Here is a 16,032-nt window from a genome sequence, read left to right as displayed (position 1 = left end):
TTGACATTTCCAAGAATGTCTCCTGTTTTCCATTATACTATAAAGGGATGTAGAGGACACAAAGTAACAGGTTTAGACTTTGTAGAGGATTTATTACATTTATAGTATGTCGTCTATTTACAGAGTTCTGCATGAACACAGTATTACAAGTGACCTCTGGACCGGTGAGCTTTCACTGACATCTGGGAGAAGTCAGTGGACATATACACATAACCACTTAAAAGCGTCCACCTCCTGGGCATGGATTAGTTCTAGGCAAAGTTCAATGGCTTTATCAACTGAAAAATGGTGCCAACGATGAAGGTTAGTCCTTGTGTGGATCCTGTCCCACTGTCGTGCAGATTCAAACAAGGATGGTAAAACACAGACTAGCCTGAAACCACTCAACTGGGCAGCACCTTTCAGACTGATTCTGCACGTCAGCATGTTCATGTATGTTGACAAATGCAGGTCTGCGTGTCCACAGGCACTAGTTTAGAAACGGTGTGAAGGTGAACTTCATTTAAAGTCTGTGCTGAAGTCATAGGCGTCATCTGTTGTGGCTGTGGAGAGGCTGATGTCAATGGGGACAGACTGGAACTGCACATGGCCCGTTTCTTCTGGAAGACAAGTGAGGGTTGTGAGATGTGAAAATAAGGCCCAACATATGTAGATTTTACTAATGGAAGGATTTTTTTTTTTAAAGCATAACTTACTTTTGAGTGGTGCCTTCTGTTCGTTGGGTTCTTCCGCCTCATTTGCAATCTGAGCTGTTTGTTCAGGCTGCAATAAGAACAGATGTTGAAACAATCCTCAAGATACAGTGTCACTTCAAATAAAAAAAGGAGGTCCAGGCAGCAGGATCAGAGTTGGATTAGAAGTCTTCATAAACAAATCGAGACTTGAATTTTTGTCCTCATTTCCAGGAGACTGGACTGCCAGCATTATTTGAAGCAGCTGTATTGTCCGTCAGTTTTCCAAAATAGACTAATAAATCTTCATCTGTAAGTTACCTCATTGTTCTCGTCATTCTGCTCTGCTTCTCTCTCTGCAACCGCGGCGGCAGGTTTTTCTTCGGAGAAGTCGCTGACATTCAGCAGGCCTGCAGTCGGACCTTTTGAGATGAAACATATGCTGCTGGCCTGGTTCGGGAATTTAACACCTAAAAAAAAGCACAAGTTGTTGTTAGCAACACTGACAGAAATTATGTTCTTTTGGTAGCCAGAGCGCTTTGACAGTCAACAGCCCACTGTAAGGCTCTTTACACCCGTTCTGAAGAGAGCTAGCCGATACAGCTAATTGATCTTCAGAGCTACTTTAAGAACAATAAGGGCTTCACCAAAATAAACCCGTACCATTCAGAGTTTCCTTGTTGCCCGTTTTCAGGTGGTTCAGATCCCAGCCGCTCTGCATCTCAGCGACCACGGCAGCAGACATGTAGGCCGGGAGGCTGTGGTTCTCCTGTGCTTTACAGAAGTAGCTCATCTTGGCTCTGAGGAGACACGGACTTGTGTGAGATCAAGTAAGACACAGTACTCTGTAATCGATTTTACATATTTGCAGGTATCACGGCACAGTGTTGAGATCAGAGTTGGATTAGAAGTCTTCATTGTGAAATCCAGAATAGCGTTTTTGTCCTCATTTCCACACTGCTGCATTACAGCCGCCGTTCTCTCATCTTTAAAAAAAGGAAAATCCAAACACTCACCCTGTCCAATCAGCAAGGAAAGCAGTGGCTGCCTGCTCGGTGTTAGGGACTCCACCCTTCTGCAGATATCCACGCTTTTTGGCGAACAAGGATAAAAACTCCAGGGAGTTTCTGAAGTCTGGGACATTGTACTGAAGCATGATCTGAAACAATGAGAGCAGATGACCTGAAATTTTTCAAATCACTCCAGTTTTACAAGACAACCCCTGAAATCCATCTGACCAGTACATCCCTCCTGTGATGGGAACTCCTCTTACCTGTGTCTTGTCACACTGTTTGAGCAGAGTCCTGACAGCCTCCAGTATGTTCTCCTCGCCCTCCTCCAACTGCACGCTCCTCAGAGCCATAGAGGCTGGTGGGTTGGATGGCGACGCCACGATTCCTGGGCTGTCCATGAGCTTCAAATTCTTCAAGATGTGCACCTCCTGCATGGATCTGAGAGGGTGGCAACAGGCAACATTTAACTATGGGGATAGGCTACAAAAATCCATCGTGTCCCAGAGCTGTTAGTGGGTAGACATACACAATACCAGAGAGCCCAGCTCACCTAAATGGAATGTAGCCATCATTACCAATTCTGCCTTTGCTTTAAATGTCGCGAAAAGGACATACTTTGTTTAACACTAGTGTTTTTATGCTTATTTGTCACTTACTTTGTGATGCCTCTCTTGACACCCGCATTGCACGCCAGGATTCCCTTCATACTGTTGACGACACTGCTCTTCCCCACATTAGGAAAACCTGGGCGTAAGAGAGAGAGATTTCATCAACGTTGAACACATTTTTAAAAAATGAACACAACCAGAATCCATAGAGTTCAATGCATCGACCAAATCCACAACTGACATAAAACAACGTCAAACAAAGTCACTTTGTCAAAAAGGAGGAACCAATGCAGTTTGGTCTGGGGGGGCTCTACTTACCAACCACGCCCACTTTGAGTGAAGCTTCATTTGGCTTGCTTGCAGCCAAGTGTGCGAGGAGGTCAGTGAGACAAGTGTTCCCATGGCAGGCTGCTGCTCTGGATCTGTCCAGGACTTCATTAGAGGCCACTATCCTGCTCTTCCTGGCTTGCTGATGACGACAGAACCAGACATGTAAAAATACGTTGAAGTATCATCCACAAATTGACACCTTTTGTGTTTGCATTTCTAGTGGCTACAACTTCCTGCCACTATCCGAAAAACAAGAAAAATAGAATAAAAAAGGTTTGTTCACAAACACACACGCCAGCTCTGCTTGCGACAGAGCCACGCAATAGTGCGGTTTGTTTGTTGTTCTCGGAGGTTATAACCAGTTAAAACAGCACGACACAAGCTGTCAAACCTTCTCAGTCCTCCGTATTACATCGAGGTATAAAACACCAAATCATCAGTAGTTTGTTCTTAGTGACAAACCAATTCAAAGTGTGGCAGAAGAGTGACAAACATTTCAAATCCTGCCTCAAGTTGAAACCTTTAACCTTCTCTAGTTGACCCCTGACGTATTTGCACTGCAAGTAATTTAAATTCCGACAATGAAATATTAGACTGCAGAAGCTAAATGGGGGTGAACATGTGTTAGTCTAAGCAGTGTTTAGAAGGCTTTAACTAAAAATGAGACAAAGGTTATTCAATCCATCCAAAAGCTGATGTTAGTCTAAAAGTCTTACAGCTTTAAGAATAAAATTCAAGCTCCTTCAAGGTACCTAAACCTAGATGTCCAGACTCTCGAAGCCTTAATCATCACAACTAAATTGTTGCTAAAAATGCAACTGTGAAAAATAAAGTTTCTAGAATTCCTTTATACCCACAGCAATCAGTGTGAATTGTCACTGTTTATTTTATCAGCTGTTCACATTAACTTTGATTGCATGTTTTGATCAGAATTATCATCTGGTGTGATTGTTTCATTTCAAATAAAACACTGAATTATGGTGAAAAATCCAATCGTTTTTTTAAAAGAATATATTCAAATTCAAGCTTATTCCTAAATTTGAAAACAACGGATAAAATAAAAACATTTCAAACTTAAGACTTTGTCTGAACCCTGAATAAAAAAAAAAAAAAATAGGGTCCCCAAAATAATTTGTTTTTGATAAGTGATGCCAAAAATGCTCCTCCTACCACTGTTCTGTCCTGGATCTGTGTTGATGCTTTGAACGCCACGACAGGAAACTCCAGTTGCAAACACTGTATCCACCTCTCCACATTTTCCTTTGGTACCAGATCTGCAACACAAAACATGAAATGCATCAACACTTTGTGACCATTTTTCATTTAAAGACTATAAACCAACGTGGCGGCAGGCAGCGTGTCTCATGGCCTCTTACCTATTTTGTTCAAAACTAAAAGCAGTTTCTTGTTGCCCTCCCTCGTCAGAACTGTCTCCTCCAGTTGCGGACACCTGCACCCCAGAGGATCGCGAGCATCGAGCACTTCTATAACGACGTCAGATGCATCGATTACCTGCAAAAGTAAAGCAGGAGGTCGGGTTGAGGATTATCAGACACAATGATCCTTCCTACAGTGAAGCACCAACTGGGATTAAGTAGTTTTACCTTGTTTAATTCTGAGCAAAGATACGGTTTTGAGTTCTTGTCTGGGGCGGCGGTCTGTTTGCCTGAAAGCTTTCCAACCCCATCCTATGGAAACAAGAGCCAAAAAAACTGAGGTCAGTTAACAGTCGATTAATAAAATTCTGATCTATGGATGATTGTAGTCTTGTACCTGCCGAGCCTTCTTGGCCTTGGGTTCTGTTTCTTTGCTTGCAGCCTCCTTCTCCTTTTTCCTCTTCTGGGCTCGCTCCTCTTTATTAGCTTGGCGCCTTTTTTCTTTTTCTTCTTCAATCTGTGAGACAAACAAACATCAAAACATTAAATGAGTAGTGATATAAAATAAATAAATAATGAAGGACAGTTATAAACACAGTTGGGCCCTGTTTCCCAAAAGCATTTAAAAAAGGGAAACCTTGCCACAGTTTATGTGGAAGTTCAATCAGTGTTGTTGGTAAATGTAGTTAACTAAAAAGAAATGCCCCAGGGTGAGCTTCATTTGCCGAAAAACTCAGTCTGTTGCACTTCCTGGTCACCAGCACTGTCATAAGCACCATCAGTGACCACAGGAAGAACTACAGGCTGTCAGCTCGGCTGATGAATTTCAACATGGCTAGTTTTTGACAAGTCTTGTTTTTGTCATTTTATAACTGTCTGTGATCGACGTTAACCCTGAGAGATTGGAACGGAGCTTACTTCACACACAGATATTTACTGCTTCAGTTGACTACATTTACCATCAACACTGTGGCAAAGTTTCCTTTTAAGACTTTGATGACCGTAGACTTTAAATAGGACGGAGATCATTTTAGTTTGAAACCAGATTTGGGACACAGGGACCAGAAAGTGACAGGGCTTTAATCTCAGGTGGTTTCTGTTTTAAATGAACCTTGAGCCTCCTCTGCTCTGCCTCCCTGAGGACCTCCTCTTTGAAGGGAGCACTGCTTGGCACACCGATATCCTTCTTCACCCGTTTGCTCACTCCTTTCTTCTTCGCCTCTTTCTTCAACTTTCTGTTGTGCTCCCGGACCTGAAAACACAAAACCAGGAATGTAAAACTGATTTCTAATGGACATTAAAATCAGTCAGAAGACTTGGAGAGTAGAATAGCAACCTCATCCCTTTCACACAGGCCGCATCATCCAAAAAAAACTGTAATCCGGTATTTTTATAACAGTGGGTGATAAACTGAGATTCTTACCTTTTTCTGTATTTTATATCGTTTGGAACAAGAGACCCGCTTACTCGCTTTCTTTAACTCTGGACAGAAAAGAAAAATAAACCAGTTTAGCGTTGTTAGCTAAAGAAGAAGCTACTGCAGACGGACCACAGGCTGCTGTGGCGGATTAACGCAGTCAGTTTATTAACTGGTGGATTAACAGAATAACAACGACTAAAATAAAGTCAATCAATCAAAAAGTAAGTTGTTCTGTTAGTTTGCTCGTATATTTAGGAGACATCGTTATCATGCTTCACTTACTTGGTCTTTTCATCGTGGAGCTGCCAATGTGACTGCTCTGCTCTCACACGTGGAGGAGGAGTGCGCGAGCTCGGTGTTTTGTCACTTCCGCTTTTGTCAGCGCGCGTTTCTCCACCTGCTGGTCTGGAGTAGTTAATGCTAAATAAATGATAAATGAAAACACTGAATGAAAACACTGAATGAATGAATGTCCACGTGAGAACAAGCTTGATAGATACGTATAGAGATTAGTATAGAAATTTTAATGAATAGACGTTTTTAAGATAAACAAACAGATAAATAGATCGATACATAAATAGATACATAAATGAATAAATAAACAAATACATAAATAAATGAATACACGAATTAATAAATACATGAATAATAAGAGATATGTAAAACTAGACTAAGAACAGGATGAAAATATATTGTATATGTAAATAGCATTTGGAGACATGGTAAAGTAACAGAGGTGTGATTCATAGCAGCAGAGTCACCTGCTCTATGTAAACAGTGTAGGTGTACACCACACTAATGATATTATATGATTAAGTAATGGTACTTAGTAGATGTCATAGAAGCAAGGCAATGCAATATATTAACATAATATAGAATAATATGGTACATTATAATATAGTATGGGATATGAGACATAATATTTGGCACAATTTACTAATAGTGTAACATAATATATAGGATAGTACAGTAGTATAACTTAATATAATACAATGGAATAGAATATAACATGGTATTATATAGGTATAGTATAGCATTTAACAAAATATATGAGCAGATATAGGGAACTCTTAAATGCTGCAATGCTGATGTCTATGTATGCTGCACACACACACACACACACACACATCATACTGGATTGTTTATATTTGGGACTTCTGTTATTACTCAGATGACACCTTTGCAAAGATGCAGATTTCTTGGTTTATGGCAGTGGGTGTCTGCACTTCGTGTTCACTTTCTCTTCTTTTGATTTAAAAAGTGAGTCAAACTGTGTCCCATTTACTTTTCATATCTCAGCTCCTTTTTACTTGTTTGATGCATTTTGAATTCTGCAACCAACAAGCACTTCTGACAAAGTAAATAATAATAACATAGCCTATATTGTGAGCTGTGTGCATGCATGTGTATGTGTGTCAGGTGTTACTCCACATTCTGTGACCAGTCTGATTTAGGGACCTGATTAGTGTTACCCCATTTTAAGATGAAATAGCCCAAAAACAATAATTTCTGCAACGCCTAAATATAATCTGAGGAGAACAATATCTAGTTAAGATTGAAACTGTCCAATATGCATCAGAATCCCTGGGGTCAAGTCCGGGTCACGTGATTAAGTCGAGCATCTTTTTTTTGGTCCATTTTGGAGGATAGCAAGTGCCCCGTGCAACCCAAGAAAATGACCAAACTGCAGTTTTTAAACGTCTTTTTGACTGAGCGTCTCATGCTTGCTGCGCAAGAGATCTACAAATCTGTCGAGGACACTATTTTGGAGTACCAGGAGGAGATAGCGATCAGGGAGCGGGAGAACGACCACCTGAGACGCAGGCTTCGAGACGCTGGAATTGAAATATGGCCAGGTTAGCTCCGCTAAAAGCTAACGGTGCAGTTGCGCCCCTTTATGCCCCCATCAGCCAACTCTGCGGGGTGGCGTTGGGTAGTGAAATGGGAACGACCGCGTACAAAACAGATGTAACAACACAATAAACAGCCTCGCAATAATGTTGCCCCACTTCAGAGCAAGTTAACTTTGGCCGCTAGCGAACTAGCTGACGTTAGCTGCTGTTGTTGTGGAGCGGCTAGCGCGCTAGCAACCTTTGTTCGTTAGCCAACCAGCTAGGTTAGCCGACTAGCCTACACCCGGGTTAGCATTCAGATATATCTGGATACTTGTTGTGCACAACACGTACAAATTCACGAGTTTCCTGACACGGACAAGTGCAAGTGAACACTGACTAAATGAACTCAAACCCTTCACTTATCGTGTCACCATGTCTGTTCATTACAGTTATAAACCCCCCTCATCCACATAGACCCAAAGCTGCTAAAGTGCCCGAGGAGCCATTATTTACTATGAGTGTAAATACGCCATGCACTTTTAATTTCAACCCATTTATGGGGATTTTCTACGCCTACTTCTACTTGAGAAGTCTTTTTTGTGTTAGTAATGTCAGATTGGAATGAATGTTGTACAACACCTATGAGTCCATGAGTTTATACAAGCATCACATACAGTGTTTTTGATTATTTTATACACATGCTCGGGGTTTTCCCTGACTTTTTAATGGCAGAGTTGAAAAAAATAGCTATTTAGGTTATTGTTTTGTAACTAATTTGATCATTTAACAAGATGTGTCAGTATTTGGGTGAATTACCACTTTTGTTAAACAGTTCCTGGGGAAAACAGTGGTGCTGCACTGTAGGTCGTATTGTGTTAAGTCAGTTAGAATTTAGACATGCTGTGCATCACCACAGTTTAGGTATTTCTATTTTAAACATTTTCTGAGTTCTGAGTGAGTTTTGCTCTTTGCATTTTTGGTTGAAATAGTTGTCTTGTAAAGGGGTGTTTTACAGAAGACCACTGTGGTTACTGTCTCCATGTGCTCTGGTAGTTCTACCATAGTTTACAGTCTCTTCCCCTTGTGTTTAACTGCAGCAGAGTTGAAGCCCAAGTTAATTTTGATAGGTAACTTTCATAAGCAAGCGGAAATTCTGTGAACAACTAGCACTGTGCAATGGACATAGCTGTATCTGCAGCAAAGTAGTATTATTTTAATCTGAGCCTTTTCCTCCTGTTTTTGTTCTCAGATCGCCCGTCCATGGCACTGTTGGACGAGGAGGACGGCGAGCATCCACGGCGTGAGTGGAGTCCCAGCATGGGGCACGAAGAGCGTATTCCTATTCAGATTAAGGACAAAAGAGATCTCCGAGCCAACCAAGGAGAAGATCAGCTTCGGCCCCACGGCTCTTGCAGCACACCAGAGAACATGTTCACTCCCCCGCGTGTCGGAAATGAATATCCCCAGGATGGGCCCCACACATCTAACCTCCCTCAGAGCCAAGGTGTAGAGAACAGGGAGAGGGATCCTGCATCTCGAGGTCCCTCAAGGCATGTGAAGGTAGAGAGTGGAGGAGGTCACAGGGGCTCTACTTCGTCCAACAGTGGCGCTCAGCCCCTTGCACCAGTCAACCCAAACTGCTCAAATGAAAACAATATTGACATTATTGGGGTAGAGAATGGAGGACAGATGGTTGGTGGTAAGGGAACTGGAAACGGAGCAAACAGAGGACAGGCTTCTCACATGCGCAACCAAGGAGCCAATGCTGTGGACTGCCCTCATCAAAAATCCCCCTTACAAGGCCACATGTCGTCCTTTTGCTGCAAAGTTTGTGGTGAGGCGTTCAGTCACGTCGGCCACCTACACGTGCACGTACAAGTGCACACACGAGAAAAACCTTACCGCTGTGGAGTATGTGGGAAATGCTGCAGCTCCTCTGGCAGACTCCAGGAGCACCAGCGTAGCCACACAGGAGAAAAACCTTTCCGCTGCCAGATTTGTGGAAAGGGCTTCACACAGATGGCTCACCTGAAGGTACACATGAGGATCCATACTGGGGAGAAGCCATACAGTTGCCCTGTGTGTGGCAAATGCTTCAGCCGCTCTGACAAAATCAAAAGGCATCTCCAGACCCACAGCCGCGAGGGAACTTATTTCTCAGGGCAATGATGCAAGTGTGTTGTTAAACAACCCAGTTTGTGAATCATATTGATGTGGGAAATTCCTACAAAAAGCTAAAATTGCTGCCATTAGGACAAGGCTTTTTTTTCTACTTTCCGAGAACTAGGGATTCTGCAACTCTTAGTGAAAGTTTCTTATCTAACCTAATACGTCTCCATGCCATAGTCCCTCAATAGAATTTGTATTAGCCAGTTTAGTATGTCATTTACTTAATTTTGTACTTGTCACTGAGTATTAAATCTCTAAGACACCATTTGAGTTGATAGCTAGCATTTCTGAATTATCTAGCCTTTCTTTAGTCATATAATTAGCATGATGAAGTCTTCCACACATGCCTTGAAAACTGAGATGCATTAAGAAATGCAACAATGTTCAGCACGGTCTCAGCTTACTATCAACCAGCCACTTCATATCCATAAGTTTACACTTTCGTTTAAAACCTGCAGACGTGACACCCATTAATCATCATTTGAAGACCTAAAGAATCAGTTTATGCATGAAGTTATCTGGGTTTTTTTCCAATTAGCTAGAGAATTAATGCCCTGACAAGTGAAGCCTGTGTGGCTTAATCTAACACTGCCAGTATTTTTTTATGTTTCTTTTATATAGCAATTTAGAAAATGACACAGAATTTAGGTAAACAGAAAGCCACTAAAATGCCTCTGTAACTGTGGGCTTGACCGATGTACAAGGAGAAGTCTGACCGGCACTTACCTCCATTTTAGTCACTATTTTAACTCGTTTCTTCCGAGAGCTGTTACATTGTTGCAGAGCTAAATACTGCCATCTCACATTGTCAGTGCTTCATGTTGTCCATTGAAATATGGAGAAATCTGTTGTGAGACTGCTCCACTATTGTGTGATATGTGATATTCTGTAAAATACCACTAGTCTCCATCTACCATGCATTTAGGAATTTTGTGGTGTCCTCTGTTAATGACATGCACTCCGCACTAATGACAAAGTCACTCCGTAATGGGGCCATACAGTATTAGCTGAACCTGTCTGTGGTTTTCCAGAGGTCTCAGTCTGCAAAGATTTATGTTCACCCATGTTTCCACTACAGTTGTCATTCACATATGAGGTATTTTCTGAATGGCCTCGGTTGTGGTTGCTCTTCAGAGGCGATAGTCGATTTATTATCGAATTTGGTGCTTCCTTTGCCCATTTTGGAGTGACCCCCTGAACAGTAGACCCTGCAGTTACCTTTCTCCTCTCAGGACTAATGCTGCATTCATGACATGAGGGCATCCCGCAAATACGAACATCTGACTTGACACAGCTATTATAAAAGTCAGAAACTCAGGGTTTGTGAGTTTTCCTATGGAATTTGACCCTGCTTGCTGCAGGAATAAACATGACCACAACAATTTAAAAACATGAAAATAATTTGCATATGAATGTCCTGCAAAAAGGTGAACTCAATAAGCTATGATACCTTCAGAGTGTGTCAGAGTTCAGGTGCTGCTCTGAGATGCACACCAGTATTCCCTCCATGTGTGATGAATGCAGCATGAGACAGTTACAGCACGTCCTCACAGCTGACCAGCAGCCCTTCACTCAGTCTTCTCTGGGACACCTTTGCTCCCCCTGCACACACACTCTACTGTACAGTGTTGTATCATTGCATATTAAATGTTATTTTTTAATAAAGTAGAAATTCAGTATCCATTGTAATCGCCCTGTATTCTGTGTTAACAAAGCTGTTGCAGTGGTGCTGACGGTTGGTGCTTTAATTGTTAATTGACTACCAGAAATTGTGAGCAGACTTTTTTCTCCTGTCGTTCAAGGAAAGGCACAGTTGTTACCTACAACATTAAAGATGCCCCTGAATTCAAGCGTGACAGTGAGCCAGCTGACACCTGTACTTTCCCACAACAAGTAGAAAATGCTGTGGGAAAAGGCAAATTACAGGACACACATCGCATTAATATTGAAACCACATTTCAATCCTCAAACCCATCATGTGCTCATAGCCAGTAAAGATTTTGACAAGCAATGTGTAAAAAGAAGTCCACTCTGCTTTCTTTTGTAGTAACAGATATGCAACACCTGGTGGGGTACTTTCCTTTTCCATGTTTTCCATGATCGTACTTGACCATGTATTTAAAATTAACACCTGACAGGTAATATGCTCTAGATTTATCTGAGTAATTTGTTAAATGTAATCAGTGGTTCTCCAACCACATTTATACCTCAAATGAAAAGCAAATAAAAAATTGATTATTAAAGGAACAACAGGAAATTGGAATTAGCCTTTGCAAGCCGTTGTAAGATCATGTGGTTTTGTCGTATGTCTTAACTGTTCTACACATTATGAATTTATTGACACCTGCTTATTTAAACATATTTAGTAATATGCACCCTTGTGTTTGACCATGTATTTACACATGACAGCCTACAAGCTTGGTATTCATTAGGAGCATGCTTCAGTAAGAGAGAGAGAGAGAGAGGCAGTCACTGGAAGCCCCAACAAGGTTTATGCAACAGTTAATCATGCAGAACTACCACAATATGTTTCCAATAAAATCTTCGAGAAATATGCCTGCTGAGATGTGAAGGAATGCTCACTCATTCCTGTGAAATGTATCATAGTCATAACACCTTATTGTGTTTCTATGTGGACAATAAAGGCGTGTCTGCCAGCAGCCATGCACACTGGGACTAATTACAAAATCAAGGAGGCCTAGCTTGGACACGGCCCTGTGATTTGCCACATATCCTCAAGGTGCAGTCAGGCAGGAAATGGTGGAGGCAGACAGGAGCACGAAGGTCCAGGAGGTCCAACGCTACGCAGCCAAGAGACTGAGGGAGATGCAGGTGCTGTATTTCATTTGCTCATATCAGAATTCTGTAGCTAAACAGAAGTTATTGAGGTAAACCTCCCTTTTTCGGGGATCAGTCTAGTTGCTAAAAGGCAATCCAGTTTCACAAGCTACGTACTCCGCTGCTGTATAATTACATTACCCAATCACATGCAATCAAATCAGAACCCTGTGGTGTAATTAGCTATCACAATCAGATGATGGCTGGTGTAAAGGGATTCATGTAATGATCCCTATCATCCAATCAGTGCCAGCGTTCACATCTGAATAAATACCTCTCTTTGCTCACTGTTAACAAAGAAATAAAGAAATCAATGCAAGCATGCAGCATCTCTCATTTTATAAAACAATAGTTTTTGCTATAAAAATGTGCATTCTTTGCAGTATTTCGTTAGTAAAATCTACCCCTTGATTAGAATCACCGTCATTAATGACAGAGACGTATTATATTTCACAATGAGCCTTACCATTTCAGCACTGAATTATTATTTTTTTAAATTTAGTTAGATGTTTATTCAATGGCACTTGTTTAAACGCGTTGAAAGCCAAGTTTCTGAAAGTGTTTTGCTCCTGCCACATTTTTCACTCCCACAGGCTCATTTTTTACTGCACCTGCAAGTCCTGCACCTTCATGGGAACGCTAAAATCACGGCTAGAGGAGAGAAATCAAAAATGTGTTTTTGGGGGACCATCTTTCAGCAAAACTGTCTGTTTTCAGCTGTAATCTTGCTGTGATTTTCTCTGTAATTAAGCTATTTTACCAGGTTTTCAAATATACATTACATTCTGCCATTTTACGGATGATATACCATAGCTGATGACTGTTGATACACTTTAACAATTACTTCTTCCGTATACCCAAAAAACAACTGTGGCCTACTTTTGTCAGACACCTTAATCCAAGATGATTCTATGTTTCCTGACATCCAGTGAAGGGGGTATTTTGAACTGTCACCATGTCTTTAACATCTAAAAATAGTGGAGAGCATCAATATTTAATGAGCTGTGGAGGTTTCAATGTCTGACAGCTGTTGATTGATTGAGTGAGCGGTGACATGAGTGTTCTCCAGGGACCTCATTCAAATATTGATGGCTGTCCAGTTTAAGCAATTGGCAAAGCTGGCATGCCATTCCCCATTGGGAATATGTAATCATATATACTTTCACTTTCACAAATTCTAAGTTAGAGCACAGAAAGGAACAGAAAACAGCAGTTTATATGTCCTGTAAAGTATAGATACTGATTCAGTGAGATCCCCTGGACCTCCACCAGGAAGCTTGAAGCTCAGACACAACACATATTGTACCTGATGTGACGAGCAGTGAACGTGACCTTTACTTGTACAAGAGTGTGGTGCTCTGTGCCTGTTTATTGCATCTTTGAAAATGGGTTTTGTGTGACAGCTTTGTTCTGCTGGACATCTGTTGGCTTTTCTTTCACTGCAGGGGAGCAGAATTCATCTCCTCAGAGCAGCCTGCTGCAGTGAGCCTGTACACTACTTTCCAGTGGCTCTGCCCAGCAGGAAACCACTCCAGACCGATCCAGGAGACCAGAGGTTCTATCAACAGTCTCTGCGGTTTACTGGAGATCGCTGTGCATGTAAAAACTTCATAGTTTATTATGACAAAAAAAGAATTCATTCAATTTAATGTCCAACTTAATGATCAATTTACATCCTGTGTTAATTTCAATACATTTCTTAAAAAGGGAACCCAGTGTTGCAATGGAATCAGTCATTTACTCTATTTCCTGCATTAAAGTTCTTAGTTTGATTGACTACTGAGAGGAAACAGCGTGTCATCATTTAAATGTCAAACAGCCTTAAAGGGATAGTTCGGATGGTTTGAAGTGGGGTTGTATAAGGTACTTATCCATGGTTAGCATGTTACTTATAATAGACTGGACGAACGTTAAGCAGTGTACTGTTGTGGATGGAGGGGGCAGCAGAAAAACAAAATTTAGCAAAAACAAAAAAGTATATGCCCCTTATAGAATATTTTCACCACTTTACATTTCTGTCAGACAGCCTTTTCAAAGGGGAAGTGAAGCAGTTCTCTCTCTCTCTCTTTGTTCGCTTCAAAGCCACCATACTCCATAGACAAAAACAGTAATTTTGCCAGTTGGAGACAAGCTCCTATAAGGAGGCGTCTGAGCTCCTATGAAATCAGTAAAATCATACATCTGTGTTAATGTTAATGTATTACCAACAACCATTATTTCAATCACACATAATGCATATTCAATAAAATGAGTATTATTCAAATTAACAAGATAAATAGGCTCTAGTGACTGACAATATGGCTGCACTTCACCACCAATCACACATTGTTCTAAGTGTTAGACAGCTGGATATGTGTGTCAAAGTCTTGGAACATAACAGGTGAAGTCTCTCACTCATGGAAAGCACACACATTTATTATTTATTATTAATCTGTTACAATATTTAACGTTAGTTATTTTAGAGACCCCCAAGAAGCTCAGATTATAACTCGAACCTTGAGTCTACCGCTGTCTCGACTTGTTAGTTTGCTTGTGTTATTGTGTGACTTAAGTACTTTAAATTGTTAGTTCATGACTGACTTTAATCCAACGTGGGTAATACACTCTGGGTAAGTATCTCAAACAGCCACACTGCAAAAAAAAAACCAACTGTCCCTTTAATAGCATAGTTTTAGGTGGTGCAGTGGTTAGCACTGTTGCCTCACAGCAAAAGAGGTTTTCTCTGGATACTCCGACTTCCTCCCACAGTCCAAAGACATTATAAATTGCCTGTAGGTGTGAACATGAATGGTTGTCTGTCTGTATGTGCTGGCCCTGTGATTGATTGGTGATCAGTCCAGGGTGTACCCTGCCTCTGACCCCAAAGTCAGCTGGTAACATAACATAACATAGCATGTTATTAGTGAGCTGTAGAGATGGTGGAAGACATATTTTGCTATCTTTGGACACCGCTGAGCTAGCTGTTTCCCCTCATTTCCACTCACTTTGTGTTAAGTTAAAGGTGCGCTGGGGAGTTTTCTTGTAAAAAAACAAAACAGAAACTTGCCTTCACCGAACATCTCTTTCTCATTGTGTGCATCCTTGATGAATGCAGCCTTCTTCTCCTTTGGTGGCACATTTCTGCAGCTGCATGTCTTGACACAAACTCTGAAGGAAACCTTTGAGCTAAGCGACTGTTGGCTGTAGCTCCATATTTATTGTGCAGACGTGAGAGTGGTATGTATTGTATTGTGTAACTCTCAGCAAGAAAGATGGAGTTAGACGTCAAGAGGAGTGTTTACAGAAACACCTCTCTCAGAAAGGTTAGACAGCAGGCTGCAGCTTATGATTTGGCATTCACAGACATGACGATGTGCCTCAATATTGCCAGAACATTTTAGATCAGAAAAATGCATCACTATGTTGTTAAGCAAACATGATATAATCTCTCAGCTGTGTCTGAAACTCTGTGAAAGAAATGATCATGCTGCGTCTCTCATATAGATATTTATTGATTTGTTCTGTGCCACTGTAACTAAAATAAAGCTGGGCCTCTACATGACACCATCAACACCACACAGTGACAAAGATTTGAAAGAAAACCACAGTTTCACAGATTATGGTTCTCTGTTTTTTGGTAAAATTAAATGAATTGTCATTTGTACTGATGATGAATTATTTCCTTGTGACAATAACCTCTAATCGATCCAGTAATAGCGGCATGTATTATATCTCTAGGGATGTTTTCATTTTTCTAGCTTTCCCATACACTCACACATATCACGCGAACTCA

At 41.1% G+C, this 16,032-nt stretch overlaps 2 protein-coding genes and 1 non-coding gene across 4 annotated transcripts; 1 reads left to right on the top strand and 2 right to left on the bottom strand.

Moving 5' to 3' along the window:
* Positions 1-71: 71 nt before the first annotated feature.
* gnl3 (G protein nucleolar 3) lies at positions 72-5,755 on the bottom strand. 2 transcript variants are annotated; one of them, XM_070843979.1, is made up of 15 exons: positions 5,701-5,755; positions 5,422-5,480; positions 5,110-5,250; positions 4,396-4,515; positions 4,227-4,310; positions 3,999-4,134; positions 3,793-3,896; positions 2,611-2,761; positions 2,341-2,428; positions 1,945-2,122; positions 1,688-1,830; positions 1,335-1,471; positions 993-1,141; positions 696-762; positions 72-599 (listed from the first exon to the last, which is right to left on the bottom strand). In XM_070843979.1, the coding sequence occupies exons 1-15, from the start codon at positions 5,711-5,713 to the stop codon at positions 499-501; spliced, it is 1,671 nt and encodes a 556-aa protein (XP_070700080.1). In that variant the 5' UTR covers positions 5,714-5,755; the 3' UTR covers positions 72-498. The 2 variants fall into 2 exon arrangements, with proteins under 2 accessions (XP_070700080.1, XP_070700089.1); XM_070843988.1 differs by having other exon boundaries at positions 72-596.
* LOC139220690 (small nucleolar RNA SNORA47) lies at positions 2,895-3,028 on the bottom strand. The gene has a single exon (XR_011585856.1). It is a non-coding gene; the product is annotated as a small nucleolar RNA SNORA47 (small nucleolar RNA).
* A 1,303-nt stretch (positions 5,756-7,058) lies between the features above and the next one.
* On the top strand, positions 7,059-11,111 carry LOC139215292 (zinc finger and SCAN domain-containing protein 22-like). Its single transcript, XM_070846215.1, has 2 exons — positions 7,059-7,274; positions 8,503-11,111. Exons 1-2 carry the CDS (start codon positions 7,094-7,096, stop codon positions 9,420-9,422), a joined length of 1,101 nt encoding a protein of 366 aa, XP_070702316.1. The 5' UTR covers positions 7,059-7,093; the 3' UTR covers positions 9,423-11,111.
* Positions 11,112-16,032: the final 4,921 nt, after the last annotated feature.

Source organism: Pempheris klunzingeri, chromosome 2 (assembly GCF_042242105.1).
Source record: "Pempheris klunzingeri isolate RE-2024b chromosome 2, fPemKlu1.hap1, whole genome shotgun sequence".
In the NCBI taxonomy this organism is placed as follows: domain Eukaryota; kingdom Metazoa; phylum Chordata; class Actinopteri; order Acropomatiformes; family Pempheridae; genus Pempheris; species Pempheris klunzingeri.
Note: the sequence above shows the minus strand (reverse complement) of the source record. Positions and strands in the feature narration are given on the sequence as shown.